The sequence below is a fragment of the Pantherophis guttatus genome, chromosome 5 (genome assembly GCF_059756535.1).
Source record: "Pantherophis guttatus breed Tessera chromosome 5, ASM5975653v1, whole genome shotgun sequence".
Classification (NCBI taxonomy): domain Eukaryota; kingdom Metazoa; phylum Chordata; class Lepidosauria; order Squamata; family Colubridae; genus Pantherophis; species Pantherophis guttatus.
In genome coordinates this window covers 53,522,003-53,542,732 of record NC_142067.1, presented here as the reverse complement: position 1 = coordinate 53,542,732, position 20,730 = coordinate 53,522,003, and the positions used below count along the sequence as shown (strand labels likewise).

The 20,730-nt window shown below is 40.4% G+C and overlaps 2 protein-coding genes across 5 annotated transcripts in view; one reads left to right on the top strand and one right to left on the bottom strand.

Moving 5' to 3' along the window:
- Positions 1–20,730, top strand: part of SETD4 (SET domain containing 4) — a 33,573-nt gene that overhangs the window by 1,174 nt on the left and 11,669 nt on the right. Inside the window, exons 1-5 of one of the 2 annotated variants that reach the window (XM_034440433.3) lie at positions 10,898–11,013; positions 11,744–11,846; positions 12,497–12,592; positions 18,215–18,252; positions 19,479–19,567. In XM_034440433.3, the coding sequence (XP_034296324.2) occupies positions 11,774–11,846; positions 12,497–12,592; positions 18,215–18,252; positions 19,479–19,567 (296 nt within the window). In that variant the 5' untranslated portion in view covers positions 10,898–11,013; positions 11,744–11,773. Of the gene's footprint in view, positions 1–10,897; positions 11,014–11,743; positions 11,847–12,496; positions 12,593–18,214; positions 18,253–19,478; positions 19,568–20,730 lie in introns of those variants that run through there. The other variant, XM_034440514.3, reaches the window with a different exon arrangement.
- LOC117679055 (carbonyl reductase [NADPH] 1-like) lies at positions 2,945–11,064 on the bottom strand. 3 transcript variants are annotated; one of them, XM_034440764.2, is made up of 4 exons: positions 10,870–11,064; positions 8,792–9,082; positions 5,366–5,473; positions 2,945–3,852 (listed from the first exon to the last, which is right to left on the bottom strand). In XM_034440764.2, the coding sequence occupies exons 2-4, from the start codon at positions 9,075–9,077 to the stop codon at positions 3,416–3,418; spliced, it is 831 nt and encodes a 276-aa protein (XP_034296655.1). In that variant the 5' UTR covers positions 9,078–9,082; positions 10,870–11,064; the 3' UTR covers positions 2,945–3,415. The 3 variants fall into 3 exon arrangements, with proteins under 3 accessions (XP_034296655.1, XP_034296740.1, XP_034296593.1); XM_034440849.3 differs by having other exon boundaries at positions 10,400–10,877; XM_034440702.2 differs by having other exon boundaries at positions 10,782–10,877.

Below are 20,730 nucleotides of genomic sequence, written 5' to 3'. Positions count from 1 at the left end.
TATTCATTGATTCTAAAAAATAAAATGGCACTAAATTTTGGAGGTCTGAAAAGTTATTATCTATTTTTGTTCCACCCTACTAAAGTACTGAAGGGTCTAATAGGAATTAAAATACAAAATATATAGCCAAATATATATATTTGTCTATCTCTATATCAATGTACTAACCCAGTATGTGGAGGCTGTCTAGAGAGGAACAGATTTTGGCTCAATTTTGATAAGACTGGGTGGCTCTGACTGTGTGCCATTTTCAGTTGGTTTTAGATAAGGTGGTGTTTCTCCAAGGCAGGTGTACAACCTGGGGATCCTCTACTGCTCAATCAGCAAGTGACAGCTGTGTCCAGGAGGTTCATATTGTATACCAGTTGTGCCCTTTCCTCAAGTGGGACACTGTTCAGATGCTCACTAAACCTTGATTACCTTCTGACTGGAATATTGCAATAAAATACACTTTACATGGTGCTGCCCTTGAAGATCATCAAAAGCTACAGCTGATACAAAGTGAATAACTCATTATGCCCATGTGTCATTGTTGTTCCATGAACTGTATTGGTTGCTTTAGTAAGCTTCTGGATAAAATGAAAAGTGCTGATTGTCAACTATAAAGCCCTTTGTGGCACAGGTACTAGTCATCTGCAGGATCTCCTACTCCCAATTATTTCTATCCACCCAGTACAATGCTGTGTATGTACAATTTATTTATATGGTGTTTAGTAAAACTTTATTGCTTGACTTTACACTCAGAGTTGCTGATAAGTGATTTGGGGATTTCATTTCTGATATAAAAATAGTTATTAAAGCTGGATTATAAACTGTGAAGTATACAAATACAATATAATTGTACATACTGTAAAATATTAAAAATGCTAATAGGTATCCATATACTACATCCCAAAGGGGAAAACATGATTGAATACTGCATATGAATGTCTCACTGCTTATAGATGTGTGTTGTAAATTCAGTATGGCACCTTCCCATCTAGGAGTCTTATCATTTTTCAGTTTAAACTTTAGAACTATGTATTTAAATATAATACATAGAATGGCTGGACAGGAATGTTTTTATCTTTGTTAAATGATACAATGAACTTTGCTGTAGACTGGAGTAAACAACTATCTCAATATAATTAAAATGATTGTTGGGGGCAATATGCTGACTCTGTAAACCGCTTAGAGAGGGCTGTGAAGCTTTATATGTCTCTAAATGCTATTGCTATCCTGGATCATGTTATACACTTGTGAATTCCCCTTCTTAACATTTTTGATGAATTACCTACACAAAGAATGCACTGGTAACTGAAGGTAATTTTTTTTTTTAAAGAATAAGAAAAATCAAGAATAATTCCTTATTCTTGCAATAAAGTAAATATACTTCTATCACAGAACATAGGCTGGTACTATGTAACTTAATAAGCTCCCTGCCTCTAATGGGATTCCTAAGTCCGCACTCATAGTAAGTAAACCATAATGATATTACAATCATTAACAAATTCCAAAGCAAAAAGAAAGCAAATTCTGAGACAACCAATAAGAATAATGATGATAAAACCTGTGTAGTCAGTCTGGTATTTTTACCAATACCAACTCCAATCACATCCATGTTCAATGAAATAAACTCACATTAACCAGACAGTAACAACTAAATAAAATGGATCTAGATAGCTTGGGAGTTATTAAGTGGAACCAGGCATTTTTATAATAAGGGCAATGTAACAAATGTGGGTTAATGTTTCAAGAACTCTTTTACAATGGGGCAAAGTCTTGGGATGTTTCATAATTTTCCTTTAAAGTGACTGTTGGACAGGCATTCAATCTTGCCAGAATTACAGTTCTTCTGGATTTATGAATGGTTATTTGGCTTAAATATCTAGCTGGTTAAGAACTATCTGTATTTCCATGTTCAGCAGGAACAAATGAGCAGTATTTTTGCACTGAGGGAACTTTAGGTTACAAGTCTGAATCACATTGGTGGCAACTTCCATGTAGGGTCTTGCACAAGGTATGCTTATCAAGCACAAACCTCTTACATTTTGTAAATATATTAGCAGTTTTAAATTATGGATTCAAATAAAGTTGTTACATACAGTACAATCCAAGAAGCAGCTCTCTATGTAATACCTTACCTTTCTATTCTCCAGATTACGATTATTTATATAAACTGACCAAATTCATCTGAATTATATTTGTATGCCATTTTTATATTTTTATTTACTTAAAACAAGAAAAACAACTCTCTCCTATTAACATTTTTATACTGTGTTTCCCCGAAAACAAGACCCTGTCTTATATTTTTTTGAACCCTGAAATACGCACTTGGCCTTATTGCCATGTGCTCAAAAGCCCAATTGGGCTTATTACCAGGGGATATCTTATTTTGGGGGAAACAGGGTACCTATCTGGACTCATATAGGTTTCCTTAAAAAAAAGGAAAAGCCTTCTTTTTGTCTAATGTTTTCAAAATTTTGTGTTTGGCTATGTATGTACCGAATAATATATAAATACCTATTGTTATAATTTTTCTTGAATGTCAAGTAACACATCAAAATTTTAGAAGAAATATTTTAATCACATAAAATTGGCCTGTTATTATTGCATTTTATCCATATAAAGGATGGGAGATAAGGTATACATACTAAACTTTCTGTACAATGTGCATTGTTGTATTTCACATTTGAATTTTTCTACTTTTGAGGCAGGAATGGCCAGCAACTCTTCAGATTTTGCTGGATCAGATTCTCATAGTTCCTCACTATTTGTCACACTTATACTGCTGTTGGGAGCTTTACTTCATATATACTGGAAAATCAGATCCCTACCTCTGCTTTAAAAACAAAAACAAATATACATTGCCCATCGAGTCTCGAAAAGTACACTGCCAGTAGTTGTTTGGGATTAATGGGGTAAAAATGTATTTGTATGGGAATCATAAATAGCTGCCAAATTATTTAATCATAAACTTTATTTACTGTTTTATATAGTCAAGATTTGTTTTCAAAATGACACAATTAATAAATTACAGAAAGCTATCTTAACTAAAAAAGGATTATGCATGTGTGCTTTATAAATCTTTACAATGTATTATCTTAAAAGCCAATATTGAAAAGCTACCCAAATCTAGAGAAGAGTGAGAATCCCTAAGGTTGTTACTAAAATACAACACTAATTGTCACCCTCAGCAAAAGATTAAACAGTGATGTTACTAAGCAACTGGATGCATTTTACTTCAATCTGCTGTATGTTGGTTCTCACCTCCATGGCATAGGAGCTTGGGACAACTGCTAGAGGATATACCCGTAGCAAAGATCTGTCAGGGTTCCAAGGAACCCAATTTTCTTTTTGCTTCTTAACTGCCAAGATCTTTGTAGCATCTAAAACTTCCAGTGCTTATATACAGAAGCATAATGCAGTAGCAGAGTTACCATTTCTGAACTTTCTTTTCACTAACAAATTGGCCATGGGGTTCAGTAGCACCAGGAGGTAAAAGCGCTAAATAAACTGGAGTCTCAGCTCCCTCATCTGGACTTTTTGTGGCTCTGGGACCTGCCATATCTGTTCTGACCCACCCAGGACAACAAGCATTCAGGAGAATACCATCGTTTTTTCTTGTCTCGTTCAACAGCCTTGCCTGAATTCTTGATAAAACTGTCACTCCTATTTTAGATACTCCATAAGTAGTACTTGGCCAGCCTTCCTTCTCATGCACTCCCTTCTTGGAATCTTCCACAAATTTTTCCATGAGTTTCACTAGTTCCTCTTCAGTGATTGTGTCACTCCGAAATTTCTTCTGCAGATCCTGGTTGCATCTGGACAATGCTGAAATTGAAAGCACGCTAGATACATTGACTACTCTCCCTATGCCAATAAAAATAAAAATAAAAATCATAGGTTAAGAAATTACTTCTTTAAAAAAAAATCATTTTGTAACAATATAATATTTACCCACAAAGAAAAGGAGGCATTATTCTCTCAACAATTATCAGTGAATCAGCTAGCTCTGTCATTCCATTTTGTATCCTTCAGATAGATATTGTGGGGCAAACTTTTTTTTACTTGTGGTGCTCTTTATGGATCTGAAAATCCTGAAATATTGGAATGCTCAATAGGTGAAGAGCTGCCACAGAGAGAATCTTTCTTCAATAAATACTGGAAAATGAACAATGCTGAATAAACAGGCTTACATAAATGTAAACATGCATAGATTTATGGTTACTGAATTCAGATTATCACTACAGCTGTAAGTGCATGTGTGACTGAGAATGGTTGTCATCTATATGCAAATGGAACTCAATGAATTTTCCAAATGGAGTGGTTTATTTTGTAGGCAATTGTAATGAGCAGTAATTCAATAAATCTTGATTGTTTTGCCCTGTAACTGTTATTCCTACCAAGCTATGAAAGCTAACTAAAGTATTACCTGGAAATGATTATTGGAGGGAAAAAAAATCTCCAGGATTCATTTCGATAGAAATTGACATCCCAGTTTAGGATAAACTGGAGTTTTCAATTTCCATTGAAATGAATCCTAGAGATTTTTCTGTAAGGCAGATGCATGGAAACTCTTTTGTCTAACCTAGATGTCATATGTATATAAAATAATTTAAATGATTAAAAATAATTCAGTATTATAAAGCAGAACAAAATTCAGCATAAACCTGATTAAAAACAGTTCAAAGTCCATTAAAAAAATGGTACTGGGTGGCTGTCAACCCTGAAGCTGACCTGGCTGGAGCCATCTTGGAGCTCCAGTGTTGGGAGGGAAAAACCTAACTTTTAATTAGGTGAAAACCAAGGGGCCCTTCAGAGTTGGTTTTCACCAGATATGTGACAATATGATATTTCCAATAAAGCTATTATTTGAGGAATTCAACTGCTTCGGAGTTTTTGCTTGCAATGGATCTATTACTTGGAACCCTGACAGTGGTAACGTACAATACCTTAAGGACATTCCTTAAGAAATGATTTCAAGAAAATCTACGATTATTATGATTTACAGTTTGATGCAAAATATATTTGTTCAATGATTTATTTCATAGGACTGAATGTGGTGGGTTTGAATAGTTTTTTTGTTTTTACTCAGCCTTTACGTCAGGTTCTTTTCTGTTCATGTGTCTTCATTTATCAACTAGCTAAACATATTTACTTGGAAATAATTCCCATTCATTTCAATGAGATTAGTATCAGAGATATAAACTATAATATAAAATTCCTAGAAAAACCATGACTTAAACATGGACATTTACGGAATTTAAAAGCTGAACTTAAGGAAGAGTTAATCATATGTGTTTTTCTGTTAGTGTTTCTTTTTAGCATTTTGTCAAAAATCTTGATTAATCTTTAATATACTCCACCCCCAGTGTATGCTTACCATTGGGTTTCAATAGTGGCAGCAGTTCTGTGCAAACATTCATGGTTGCAATGAAGTTTGTTCTCAGTGTGACTTCTGCTTGTACAGCAAATGGGGTTGTATCTGCAACTTTTTTTTTTCAAAATGGAAGAAAACAGAAGGTAAGATTCTTAATATATAGGAAAATAGGAAAGCATTGTATAACAAGAGATGTAAAAGTTTAAATATTACATGAGTGGAATGATGCCGGCAAAAATTGAAGTGGATACTTAGCAGAGCCTAACCAGCTATTTTATCTGCATGCAAGACAAAAATGCATATTATACTGTAATGAAATATGACTCTTAAATATCATTAGGAGAAAGATGTACTGATATTTTAAATCAACAGTCCTGAAGATATTCTTAGAAATATTTAAAATTGAACAGAACTTAATTTAAGTATTGCACTAGTATTAAGACAGGATTCAGAATTACAGTATAAATCTCTATGATTTGAAAAAAAAATACCCACTTTGGCTTACACCTATTCTTTTCTTCACACAAGTGGAAAAAGAAAGAATCATGAAGCATTTTACCTCCATCATTTGTAACTTATAATGAAGTATAAAACTATAGTTTAAAATAATCTCTAGTAAATTGCTAAGCCACTGTTTCAAATGATGGTTTACAGATTTTCTTATTATATTAAGGTACAATTTTAAATATTTTCTGCTTTGTGTACAATAACTACCCTTCCAGATGGACAAGGGAAAAAATGTAGACATAAAACTAGCTGCAAATAGTGCTAGAAATTGAAGTGTCAATTATCTGCTGGAACTCACAAGCTGTTATATGCATAGTGGTATATAAACCAGTGGTGGGTTTTAAATTGTTTACTACCGGTTCTGTGGGCGTGGTTTTGTGGTCATGTGACTGGGTGGGCGTGGTTTTGTGGTCATGTGACTGGGTGGGCATGGCTTGGCGGTCATGTGACTGGGTGGGAGTGGCTAGGTGGTCACAATCCTAGTTCCCCCTACGAGGATTCCTCCATCTGGTCCTTTTGCAATCCCCCAAAGGGTCAAAGGAAATCAGATTCCATACAGCTCTGAACCCTTAAGGCAAATCAAATACAAGTGGTCCTCGCTTAATGGTCAGTTGCTTAACAAATGTTCTAATTTATGTCTGACCTCCCAAGAGCTACTTGACCTGTTTTTGGAGTTTTGACAGCCATGCACACACATACAAGCACACAAACACACACACTTATGACCAGTTACAACATCCCACACAGTCATGTAACTGAGATTTTCTATGTTTTTTGCCAGTTTACAACAACAATTCCTTCTGCCTCTCTCTCATGTTCTCTCTTTTTCTCATTTCTCATTTCTCTCTCATCTCTTTCTTTCTGTCTCTCTCTCTCTCATTTCTCTGTGTCTTGTCTCTCTTTCCCTCCCTCTCTGTGTGTCTGTCTCTCTCTTTTCCCCTCTCTGTGTCTGTCTCTCTCTTTCTTTCCCTCTCTGTGTGTCCGTCTCTCTCTTTTGGTCTCTCTGTGTGTGTCTCTCTCTTTCCCCCTCTCTGTGTGTCTGTCTCTCATTGCCTCTCTCTCTCTGTGTCTAGTCTGTCTCTTTCCCCCTCTCTATGTGTCTTGTCTCTCTCTTGATGCGCAGAGGTTTCGTTCACTACCTGCGAGCTCTGGGCGGCAAGCAGCCAAGCAAGCAAGCCAGCGATCTGCTGGCTGCCTCTAATCTGCAGTTTGCTTGTGAGCAGCATTGGCCTTTCTCCCTAACTCTCCCGGCTAATGGTGCTCACGAATAAACTGCAGCTAGGAATCTCAAATACGGCCAGGAATGAACATTTGTGTGGTAGCCGGTGGCTGGAGCTACTAAACAGGCGGCCAAACTAAATGCCTGAAGGACCCCATCCCATCACTAGGAGTCCAGGCAACTTGGCGATTGGTGAGCAGCTGGGCTCCTCGAGAGACAGAGTTTGCAAGGGGCTGATCTACCACTGACTACAACGCAGTGTTCACTCTCATCAGTATTTGAGATTCCTAGCTAGGCCTCCAAAAAGTACCAGCAGAAAAAGCTGCTGCCGTTGTTGCCATGTTCTTCACACATGCGCATCCCATTCGACTTTCAAAGTAATGGGATGCGCGTGCGTGAAGAACATGGCAGTGACAAACATGGCGGCTGGGGCGAGTGTCTGGGCAACCGGTTTGGGGGCGTGGCCAGCAGGCCATTTCTACCGGTTCTACGGACTTGGCCCAATTTTTGTTAATGGTTTGCGCAAACCGGTGAGAACCGGTAGCAACCCACCACTGCTATAAACTAATATAGGCTATATATTCCAACATTAAAAATGGGAACCAAACTAAAATACACAGAGATCTATTGAAAGATAACTGATACTTTATATAGCATATTTTTCTATGTATAAAAAATTCTATGTATAAAGTGGGTGGAAATGTCTGTGCATCTTATAGAGCGAATGTTGCCAAAGTCCCGCCCACTTGCTGGCCTCCACCCTTCGGCCTTTGCCTCCGAGCAATTTGCCTCCTTGCAGCAAACAGCAAACAGCCTGGTCAGCTTCAGCACAGCCTGATTTAGCATGAGCAGCTGATTGGCGGTTGGATAGGCCTCCTGGAATACCGGCTATCAGTTGTTCCAGGCTGTGGGGATCACCACTGCTCATCGCCACTGTCGCCTCCGCTTGCCCCATTTTTGGCCTCCATGTGCCCCATTTTTGGCCCGTTCCCAGCAGCAGGGATAGGTGGTGGGCCAAAAATGGGACATGCGTGCTCTGTTTTCAGCTGTGACGGCTTCCTGCAATCCTCTGCCAGCAAAAATGGAGCTCAGGAATGCACCCACAGCCCTCCAAAGCTCTGTTTTCGCTGGCAGAGGAACCATGGGCTGGTCCTTCACTGTTTCCAGGATGGCCCTGCAAGCCAGAACTAAGCACCCCCTGGGCCGAATCCAGCCCCCGGGCCTTGAGTTTGACACCCCTGCTCTAAGGCATTCAAGTGGGGAACAGACCTAGCCCTCTTATATTTATATATAGTCTAGACTGATTTGTCACTTGATTCCTTCTCCCATCTGGGATGGTTGCTCTCCAACAATATTACAGGACAGAAACATTTTAAGCAGAAATGATAGATTTAAAGTTTTAATTTGTAAAAGTAGGGAATGCCAGGAAATCTGGTTGATTTTTATTTCTTCTCTTGAAGAGATCTATTTCATCTTTTCAGTCTTTCTTGTCCTATCATATGGCTTAGTATTACTTATAATGCATAAATTCCAATAATAAATTTGTAGCATATTTTTGCTACACATTCACCTTCCCAACAGAAAAAAACTAAAAGACCTGCAAAAAACATTAGCTACAATTTTACTCTCTACAGAGCTTTACCCAAACCCTTTGTTCTGTTGTTCACCCAATGTCAACATTCAGTGATTTACATTTCGATTACCTTTGAAAGCAATCCCAGCATTGTTGACTAGCACATCCAATCCTCCATATTTTTCCTTGAGGAAATCACGGAGGGTTTGGATACTCTTGAGATCAGCAATATCCAGTTGGTGGAAAAGTGGTTTTAATCCTTCTCCTGACAGTTGTGTCACTGCTGCTTTGCCTCGTTCAGGGTCCCGGGCTGTCAAATACACATCCCCCGAGAACTGGTTGCACAGGGCTCTCACAATAGCCAGACCAATGCCTTTGTTGGATCCAGTTACCACAGCTACTCGTGTACTAGACATTTTCCCTATAATTAAATGCCAAAATGTATCAATAGAAAACAACACTTAACAAATCAAAGTCTTTCTAAAAAATCTTAAGTGATTTAATTTGCTTTTTTTTTTTTACTGACTATAGTTTTTGAACATTAATATTCAATGCCACGCTTCTAGTTCAAACTCAGCCTGATAGTACTGGGGTGTGGGGTAGACAACTGTAGAAATAATCAGGACTATACTTTTAATGTAATATGTTTTAAATGTATTCTAGGACAGTCTAGGTGCACAATATAAAACTTGAATATTATTATAGCTGAGCGAATTTGTTTCAATTACAGAGCCACTTTGGTCTAGTGCAGTGATGGCTAACCTTTTCCGGACTGAGTGCCCAAAGCCTGCACCCCTACGCGGAAACCCCCAAAATGCAATGTGCGCGCACTTCCCTGCATGTGGCCAGCCCCCCCATGCATCTATATGCAGGCCTGCTGCACACGCCCTGCCCCTACGCATGCGCACGTGCCCCCTGCACACATCCTGCCACCGTGCATACACATGACCCTCACATGCGCCCCACCCCCACATATGCATGGCAGAGACCCAAAGATCAACTGGCCGGCAGGAGGCATGTGCACATGCATGGCAGAGCTGAACTGGGGCGATGGCTTGTGTGCCATCAGAGAGGGTGCTTCATGCCACCTCTGGCACACGTGCTATAGGTTCGCAGGTCTAGTGGTTAAGACAGCAGGTGTGAAACCAGGAGACAGTGAGTTCTAGTCTGCTTACATGTGAAAGCCAGCTAATAACTTTGAGCCAGTTACACACTTTCAACCCAACTCACCTCACAGGATTGCTGTTGTGGGGAGGGGGAAGGCTCAAGTAGCATTTTGAATTATTTGTAAAAACAATAAAGGTGGGATTAAAAAAAACCTAAAGTAAAAACTACCTCTGAAACTATTCACTAAAAATATTAAAAGGCAGACTATGATAGAATACAACTTTCAACCTGTGGGGACTGGATTGTCGAGAATAAATTAAAATTTAGCAATACATTTTTTAGGATTACTTAACATTTTGATCACAGTATGTGCTAACAAATCATTTTTGACTCCTAGCGACCACATAATATTTTTTCCATGATGATCGTGCAATTCGATTGAATGAACTCATTTAACGTGTTCAGCATTAAAACACATGTTTTATAAACACTACCCAGCCAAATTGAAGTCACACAAGACAACGAGGAATTCAGAATAATAAAGAAGTCCTGAAGGTTGGAAATTTATAAAAACCCATACATAAAAACATTCGATACATGCTCCAATCACCAAGGAAAGCTCTCCACTTACCTGGAATGCAAGGTTATATAATCTATAAGCACTCCTCCCCTTTTATCCATTTCTTCAATTACCAAGAGTGCATAAAGAATAAAACAGTCGGAATCCTCGAGCAGATATTAGAAGATTTTGAAAACCAACCACATATCAGAATTATGGTATACCAGATTTTAAAACTTCTACCTACTACAATTATAGCATACCAGGTTTTCCATCTACTACCCTCTGCAAAACGATTCTCAGCTGTTTGTGAATTCTGAATTCTTTAAAAGCAAGGATCTACGCAGGTTGAAATACGCGTTGGAGAATAAAATTCTGCGGCGGGTTGAGGCGGAGAAGGGAAGGGAGTGAAAAGCAAGCATTTAAAAAAAATTTAGCCACAATTCCCCCCTACCTTTCTCAGTCACACGAAAAGCGGCAGCAAGTTCTTGCCAGAACAACGTGAGAAGAGGAGCGAGCTCTCCACCCAATGGGAAACCTACCTTCCGACCAACTTGCTTTTCTCTCAATAGGCAATTGGCTGAGGACCGCCTTTTCCGCTTTCTTGCAGTCTGTGTAAAGCCTGGTGACTTCTGGGTTTGAAAGTGCAACGTAGCTGAAGTTGGAAAGGAAAAACGTGCCTGCAGGTTGGGAATATTGAAGGGCGAATTGGCTGAAGGAGGCTTGAAGGAAGCGAGGAAATAGTATCTTGCAGCCCGTTCCTAATTCTTATACTCAATAATTCTTTCTACCCATTTTTGGATGGTTTATTCCTGACGAGATTATAATGCTCCATAGATTCATTGAGTGAAAAGCCTCTTTGAGCCCATTTGGAATTGTGGTTAGCCAAACGCGAATCTTAATATAGTCTGATTTAAGTGAAGATTTATATTTTCGATAATTCCTGCTGTTTAAACTCATTCCATAAATAACATTTAATAGTATAAAAAGCTATGCAGCTCTTGGCAGATGTGATTAAAGGATTCCAGGAATTGTTTAGAAGATACTTGCAGTACCGTAGGTTTTACCCTATTTTACAGCAAACTTAAGCCAAAGCTGGCAAAATGCTTTCTTCAGTGGTTAAACAGATTGAGGATCCACAGACATATTGAAGATTTAGAGCACTTCTGATGCTGTTCCCTAGAAACCTATCCTCACCAGCAATCATATGCCTGGCTGACATTTTGTGGCTGTCAAAATATGTTGGATATATTTTGGTTCTTATTCTTTCGCATTTTTGATTTTTCAAATGTTAAATATGGTATACACATATGAATATACTAAATGCAAATTTCTTATTGACATATTTGTAAAAATGGGGCATGACATATTTCTGTAATTGAAATAATTGAACTCAGTTTGCTTTTCTATTTTCAGTTTCTGTACAAATTTTCAAATAATTTTAAAATGAAGAAAGGCAGAGGTCGAACTTACCGAAAGAGACACAGAAAACAATCTATAGCTTTTTCTTCAAGTGGTGGTAAAATGATTAACCATTTTATTTACTTATGTATGTATACATGTGTGTATGTATTTGATTTTTATCCTGCCTTTAATATAAGGCAGTGAACATAATACTCCTTCGTCTTCCTATTTTTCCCACAACAAACCTATGAGTTGGGCTGGGCTAAGAGAGCATAACTAGCCCAGAATCACCCAGCTGGCTTTCATGTCTAAGGCAGGACTAGAATTCAGAGTTTCTTGGTTTCTAAGCCAGCACCTTAACCATTCATCCAAACTGGCTCTTATTAACATACAAACACACATATTTTGGTTTTCTATTAATGATTTCTACAGGATTGCTCCTATAAAATTTAAATGATTTTAATTTTATTTATCCTTAAATCATATCCCATTTCTATTAGATATTTGTTTTGTTGCATTGATGTTGGATTGCCTTTAGCATAGCTAATTTTATAGTTTGTAACTTTATATGGTACTCTTAGATCAGTGATATATTAATACAAAATGTATTTTTTAACAAAAACCCCTCAGTTTGGCCTTGTTTTCATCATTTTTGTTTTGTAGTGTGATTTGTATGAAGCAATATATTGTTGTGAAATAATATTGTGAATCAACATAGATACTTTATATGATACTTTATATGTGATTATTTTCTTTCCTATTTAGTAAATTTGAGTTATAAAACTGAATATATACTTCTTAAGAAGTGGTTGAAAGAAAAAGGCTACAAGAATAATAATTTAAATCCAGCAGTGTTTTCAGGTAATGTTCTAATAACTTTTCTAGAAGTTTTGACTAGTGAAAGTTTGCAAAAAATGTGATAACTTTTTATCCCAATGTGAAGCCACATACACTTATTAACAAGTGATATTAATAAGTAATGGTTTCTTTAGTTTCAAATGATTACTTTTTTCTTTCACTCTAGGATTCCTGAGTTATAAGGAATAGAGTTAATATAGTTATTTAAGTAGAAAATAGATATTTATCACAAAAATGTAACTGAATTAGTTGGGTTAGAGACTACTATTACTAATTTTTTTTTATTTTTTTAAAATTTGATTTATATGCCGCCTTCTCCGGAGACTCAGGGCGGCTTACAATGCGTTAAGCAATAGCCTTCATACTTTTGTATATTTATACAAAGTCAGCTTATTACCCCCACAAACTGGGTCCTCATTTAGCCTACCTTAGAAAGGATGGAAGGCTGAGTCAACCTTGAGCCTGGTGAGATTCGAACTTACAGTAATTGCAAACAGCTGGTGTTAATCACAATGCTTTTAGTCTGCTGAGCCACCAGGCCCCTTATAATTGGGTACATTTAAAGATGGACACATTTTCAATGTGCAATAATGGGATATTAATACCCCCTAAAGACCCATCTTTCTTCTGACCTGGATGGGATGTTAATGTATGTTTGTTTTGCAAAGTTTTACATCATCTTGTGGGGGGACAGAGGTATCAGGTTGAATTTTCTTGATTTGTGCACTTGGTTCCACATAATATTCATTAGGAAACTTAAGAGAGTATTGTTTAATAAGAGTGGAGAGACTCATTTGAGTGGATGTGCACTCCAGGCAGATCCAGGCTGGTAAAGGAGAGATTGATCAGAGGAGATATGTGAGCAGGAATTCATATCATTATTTGGATTGCCAGCTAATTCAGAATGCACTTCACATTCATTAGGGATCTTAGCAGAAACAGTATCATTTCCAGTGCTGAACAAAGTAGCAAGTTCTTGTTTTAACTCCTGCAGTCTCTGAAGAACAGTGACAAAAGAATAAACTTATTGACTTGGAATTGACTGAATGTCCCTCCCCAGACCTTGGACTATCTGGATTACCCCCAGGCCGTGGACTTCCCCCAGCTTAATTAATTAACTGATTGATTAGATGTATTCACCAACAGAACTTCTTATTCTGCGAGACTCCCCCCTCTCGCAGGTGTGGCCCTCTACTTTATCAAGGGCCTACCTTTATGACGGGCTTTGGCACCCCGAGAGGTGGCATGCTGCAAAAAGGGGATTGAGGGGTTTTTTAGGGAAACTTTTTGATAGATTTTTAAGGGATTTTAAGGGGTGGGAGGGTTGTGTGGGTTTGGGGGTTAACCCACGGGGGGAGGGGTCCGGCCCAGCTGTTAGTGGGGCCACGGAGGGTGCAGATTCCGGGGGTAAGGGGGACATTAGAGTCCATTCTGTCGAGGGCTTTTCTATCAATGTGTTGAGTGGGAGGGGCAGATACGGCGGGAGCAGGGGGCCGCATCATGTGGTGGGGGCGCGCACTCGCTATCTTCGAGCGGTGGCGCGCCCCGGTCCCCATAGCCCTTCTCGTATCCCAGGCTGTTCAGACTCTCAGGGCCCGAGCCTTCGGCTGCTGTCGTGCAATGCCAGGTCCGTGGTAAATAAAGCCCCCCTCATTTGCGATCTTATTCAGGAGGGGGGAGCGGACCTGGCAGGTATTACGGAGACCTGGTTGGGCCATGAGGGGGGGGTTCCCCTCGTGGATATGTGCCCACCAGGTTTCCGAGCATTCCATCAGCCGAGAGCTCAGGGCAGGGGTGGGGGGGTGGCGGTTATTATAAAGGAAAGTCTTGATCCGAGGGAGACCACTGTTCCACAGATAGCCGGATGTGAGTCCCTTTTTGTGAGATGGGGTCGTGGAGTACAGATGGGCTTGTTGATCACGTACCTGGCTCCCTGCCGCGTGGCAACGGCCCTGCTTGAGCTGCTCAACGTCATAGCTGAGGTGGCGGTTGGTACCCCCAGACTTCTAGTCATGGGGGATTTCAACCTGCCATCTGTCGGCGAAACGTTTGAGGTGGCTCGGGAGTTCATGGCTTCCATGACGGCCATGGACCTTACTCAGTTAATTCATGACCCCACTCACATGGGTGGACACACTCTGGACTTAGTTTTTGTCTCTGGTCAGTGGTCGAGTGGCCTTGATACAGGGGATATAGTCATCGAACCCTTGTCATGGTCTGACCACTCGCTCCTTCGACTGGACTTTCTAACCGCTGCACCCCGCCGCAGGGAGGCGGGACCGACCAGGTGGTTCCGCCCCAGGCGCCTGATGGACCCTGATAGGTTCCAGATGGAGCTTGGGCCATTTCCTGAGACTATGACTCACGACTCGGCTGAGGACCTGGTGGCTGCCTGGGATAGTGCGGCTGCCGGGGCCTTGGACCGTGTCGTGCCTTTGCGGCCTCTGACCCGGCACCGAACTCACCTAGCTCCTTGGTTCTCCGAGGAGCTTAGGGAGATGAAGCGCCAGAAAAGACGCCTGGAGAGTAGTTGGAGGACCAGCCGCTCCGAATCCGACCGAACACTGGTGAGGTCTCATATTAAGACCTACCTAGTGGCAATAAAAGCGGCAAAATCTAGCTATTTTGCCGCTCTTATCGCGTCATCAGATAATCGCCCGGCCGCCCTGTTTAGGGTGACCCGCTCCCTCCTCCATCTGGAAGCGCGGGATGACCCCTTGCAGGGCCGAGCTGAGGACTTTGTGCAGTATCTGTATGATAAAATCGCTCAGATTCGGGAAGGGCTGGCCTCTGACTGGGTATGTCCGGATGGGATGACTGAGGCAGGTCTTGAGAGTGTTATCTGGGGGGAGTTCGATCCTGTGGCTCCCGAGGACATGGACAGGGTCCTGGGACGGCTGAATGCGACCACATGTTTATTGGACCCGTGTCCCTCCTGGTTGGTACTGGCTTCCCGGGAGGTGACACGAGGCTGGCTCCAGAAGATTGTTAACGCTTCTTTGAGTGAGGGGGTCCTGCCGGCCGCTTTGAAAGAAGCGGTTGTGAGGCCCCTCCTCAAGAAGCCCTCTCTGGATCCGGCTGTTTTGGCTAACTATCGTCCAGTCTCCAACCTTCGCTTTGTTGCGAAGGTTGTTGAGAGTGTGGTAGCACAACAGCTTCCCCGGTACCTGGATGAAACTGTCTATCTAGACCCGCTCCAGTCCGGCTTCCGACCTGGGCACAGCACGGAAACGGCATTGGTCGCGTTGGTGGATGATCTCTGGAGGGCTCGGGATAGGGGTTGCTCCTCTATCCTGGTCCTGTTAGACCTCTCAGCGGCTTTTGATACCATCGACCATGGTATCATGTTGCACCGGTTGGCGGGGTTGGGGGTGGGGGGCACCGTTCTGCGGTGGTTCTCCTCCTACCTCTCTGACCGGTCGCAATCTGTGTTGACGGGGGGGCAGCGGTCGACCCCGAGGCACCTTGCTTGTGGGGTGCCACAAGGGTCGGTCCTCTCGCCCCTTCTGTTCAACATTTATGTAAAGCCACTGGGTGAGATCATCCGTGGCTTCGGGGTGGAGTTCCATCAGTACGCTGATGACACCCAGCTGTACATCTCCACCCTAGGCCACCCCAATGATGCCCTTGAAGTGATGTCCCAGTGCCTGGAGGCCGTGCGGGCCTGGATGGGGAGAAACAGGCTCCGACTCAACCCCTCCAAGACCGAGTGGCTGTGGCTTCCAGCGTCCCGATATAGCCAGCTGACGCCATCGCTGGCTATTGGGGGCGAATCACTCGCCCCCACGGAGAGGGCTCGCAACTTGGGCGTCCTCCTGGACGCACGGCTGTCTTTAGAAGACCATTTGACGGCCGTGGCCAGGGGGGCTTTTTATCAGGTTCGCCTGATATGCCAGTTGCGCCCCTTTCTAGATCGGGACTCTCTACGCACAGTCACTCAGGCACTAGTCACTTCCCGCCTGGACTACTGCAACGCTCTCTACATGGGGCTCCCCCTGGGGTGCACCCGGAGGCTCCAGCTGGTCCAGAATGCGGCCGCGCGGGGGATTATGGGGGCGACGAGGCGCTCCCATGTGACACCTCTCCTGCGCGAGCTGCACTGGCTCCCGGTAGTCTTCCGGGTGCGCTTCAAGGTGTTGGTGACCACCTTTAAAGCGCTCCATGGCTTAGGGCCGGGGTACTTACGAGACCGCCTACTGCCACCAATAGCCTCCCACCGGCCAGTACGCTCGCACAGAGTGGGCCTCCTCAGGGTGCCGTCCGCCAGACAATGTCGGCTGGCGACCCCCAGGGGGAGAGCCTTCTCTGTGACGGCGCCCACCCTCTGGAATAACCTTCCCCCGGAGTTACGTATAATAACAGACCTCCGGATTTTTCGTCGGGCCCTGAAAACTTATTTATTTCAACTAGCTGGGCTGGCTTGAGCTAAATTTTAAATTGGTTTTAAATTGGGTTGTTTTAATTTACGGCCAGAATATCTAATTATTTTAATACTGTTTTTTAAATTTTGTATGCTTTGTTTTTACTTAGGCTGTGCACCGCCCTGAGTCCTATTTGGAGAAGGGCGGTATAGAAATTTAAACAAATAAATAAAATAAATAAATAAAAATCCCTGGATTTAGTTCATTTTTTTTCCTATTAAAAGCAAGGAAGGTGAAAGGGATTAATCATTCACAAAAGCAGTCTGCTCTTGGCTCTGTAAGGCTGTTGCTTTAATGCAGACAGGCCAGTTCTTATCTCAGTTTCCTTTTCCTAGAAAATTTCTCAGGGGAGCAATTTTGCCCCAGCAATAAGTAGCCTATTTAAAATGAAATGTCAGAGTTCCAGAAAATCCCAACTCCAGTTAAAAACTCTGAGACAAGCATTTTCTCAAACTTCCATTTTTTAGAGTAAGTATACTGGTACATCTGGGAAAATCCGAATCTGTGAGTTCCAGGTTTTTCCTCAGTAAATCAAAACCTCAAATCTAGCTCCTGCACCCGTCAGTCCATCACATGGTCCAATCACCATCCGGCCCAACTTGAGCTTCAAGTTCAACCACTCCTCCTCCAGATGCAGGAACACCATGACCTTGACCGAAAAGAAGAATGCTATTATGTCTAACTACATTCCCTCTACTAAATCCCCCCTCCTAATTTCCCTAATTTCCCAATTTCCTAATTTCCCAAGCACAAGAAGGTGGCAGCGTGGAAGCTTCCGGTGTTAATATGGCTTCCAAAGCTGACACCAAAATTCTTAGCTTGCAGTTGTAAAGTTCTCATTTGTGAATTTACATAATCTTCTCAATCCTTGAATCTATACAAAAAAATGCTTAAGATCAGTCCCATACTTGATTTCTGCCCTTGGATTTGTATTCATGCTGAATTTTGTTGAGTTAGATTGAAAATAATTATATATACCATGATGAAGATCGTAAATTGACAACATAATTGTATTGCTGGTGGGACTACAACAGTACTTCCTCTCAAGCTTCCAAAAGGGGTTGCAAAATTTTAAAAAAGTTTTGACTTAAATGATTTCTATATTCGTTACTCTATATTTTTCATGTTAAGTAGTCTTATAACTGTCTAAGAAACCAATATAGTATACCTAATTGCATCTTCCTCTCCCTCCTATGTTTTCTAGAAACAGGAAGGGGATTGATGACCACAAAAACGCTTCAGGTTTGTGAGTATTCCTATGAATAAACAGATGAAACTATGAACCATAATAAGGAATTATATTATCCTGTTTTTTCATGTAATGTGTATTATTTAGATTTTCCTTGTGACTTTATGCTGGATTTATAAATTATATTTAACCAATACTAGTGGATTAGGCTAGTATCTAGGTTTTGATGAAGGGTTTATGAGCAGGGACTCCAGAGCCTATGGGAGGGCTGGATTTAGTGATTGTAGTTACCTTTCCAAAGCCAGGTTGGTTTGGGATTTCCTGTGATTGACAGATGATAGGATGAAGATTCTTTAATCCAACATATTTGGACAACACCAGGTTAAAGATAGCTTTTGTTTAATATTATAGAATTTCGGTTTAGTGTTTTAAGTAGACCCAGCAGTTTTTAAAATATCCCCAGTGCTGTTGTAAACTGAACTTCATTGTACCTATACCTTGCTGTGTCCATCAACTTATTTACAAGAACAGAAGGTGTGCTTGTGAAGCACTTTATTCTCGTTGCAAAATTCATGTTTCTGAATGTAATGATAGGTTAGCAGTACAATCTGGGTACATAATTCACTTTTGAGAGTTAGTTATAGTAATAAATGCACACTTGTAGAGTTTCTCACAGGATTATCAAGTTTATTACACTGTTAGAGCTTCTGCCAAGGAATGGCACTCTTTTTTTAAAAATTTGATTTATATGGCGCCCTTCTCCGGAGACTCAGGGCGGCTTACAATGCGTTAAGCAATAGCCTTCATACTTTTGTATATTTATACAAAGTCAGCTTATTGCCCCCACAAACTGGGTCCTCATTTAACCTACCTTAGAAAGGATGGAAGGCTGAGTCAACCTTGAGCCTGGTAAGATTTGAACCTGCAGTAATTGCAGGCAGCTGTGTTAATAACAGGGTGCTTTAAACCACTGTACTACCAAGGCTCTTCTGTCTTAAATCTCCTTAGCCTGTTTTTGGTGGGGATTAGGATTGCTTCCAAAGTGAGTTTCCAAGGGATCATCAAAGATAAGATGACCTGATCCTTATTTGTGCTTCATCTGCAATTGATGTGCAACCTTTTGAAAATCTGTTTATTTTAAAAGTGGCAATTAATTAATTGCAAAGGGCCTTGGTTGGCTATAGCCAGGGTATTCTTTTTTTTTTTACTTTAGTGCATAATAAAATATGATTTGAGTACTTTTTCAGTATATTCATTCTGTTTTTTTAACATTTCATAGGCTGAAGAGCTGATTATTTCTTTGCCTGAAAAGTGCTTGCTTACTTCCAATACTGTGCTTAACAGTTACCTCAGAGAATACATTTTAAAGTAAGTTGGTCACCACTTAATAAAATCCTCAAATTTGCACACTGACATTTCAATAGCTCTTATCATTTAAATTTATACTTTCTAATCTGAACATTTCCATTACTTTGAACAAAGTTGTGCGATTGGGGAATTATGCACAGTGTGCATTTCTGTTAGAATTGATGCCATTAATTAAGCTTCATAATTTTAAAAAATTAGAGAATATTTGGGAAATCAGAATTAGTTTAGTGATTGATTTAGAAGGATAAAGTAAGAGAACTTTTTCCAGATAAGTTGCATGTGTTTCTTCAAAACAAATAAAATTCTTGCCATATTTATTGTGATTATAATAAAGCATTATCTTGATTTAGTAATCTCTTTGCATGGATATCATGCACCCATAAATCCCCTTGCAAGTGAGGAATTGTAAACTCTGAAGTCAGAAAAAGCAGATTATAGACAATCCAAACTCTTTGTTAAAAATGGGCATTTGCATAGTAGTTGCTGGATGATAAGAGACATGTTTGCATTTTTGAGCTGATCAGCATATATTTTGCTATGAAAAGCCTTGGTACATGTGATTAAATAAAAGTTCCATTTCTCAAATGATAGAATTGTGTCTTTTGATGAATGACAGCATAGCTATTTTACATCAGAATCTGTTTATGTATTTCCTTTGTTTAAGAATGACCTTCTAAAGTCAGAGGCAGAATGTTCTGGGAGGCTGAGATCTCTCTGTTCCCATCTGTGAATATTGTTGTATGTAAGCTTTGTGTCTGTTGTTCAGGAACTGTTTGTACTATATGTTGTACTTTGTACTATATATAGAAATAAACCCTGCACAGAATTCTATTCCCACATTTCCTCAAAATTAGGGCCTAACACTTTGTATGCAACATCAGAGACTATCTTTCCCATGCTTCAGGCATTCATTGTGATAATGTTATCAATAGTGAGCAGTGTTTCAAGGCACTAAAATGATATTTATGTAAGAAAGTCAAATGATGTAATAAGTAGAATGAAAATGGTCACTAAGAAAATTGAACTACTCTAACTTCTACTTGGTATAGTTAAAAAAGATGCAGGAAAATATACTGACATGGTTAAACATTTATGGCAGACAAGGTTACAGTGTTAATTGCTTTCTAGATTAGAAGAATGATGAATAAGCAGAATGTGATAGA

Bases quoted from the DNA above. Each gene is read 5' to 3' on its own strand.
- LOC117679055 (XM_034440764.2), bottom strand. From the start codon at position 9,077: ATGTCTAGTACACGAGTAGCTGTGGTAACTGGATCCAACAAAGGCATT. The intron at 5,474-8,791 runs GTAATCGAAATG...GAAAAAAAAAAG, and splicing joins TGCTGGGATTGCTTTCAAAG to TTGCAGATACAACCCCATTT. The intron at 3,853-5,365 runs GTAAGCATACAC...TTATTGGCATAG, and splicing joins GCCACTATTGAAACCCAATG to GGAGAGTAGTCAATGTATCT.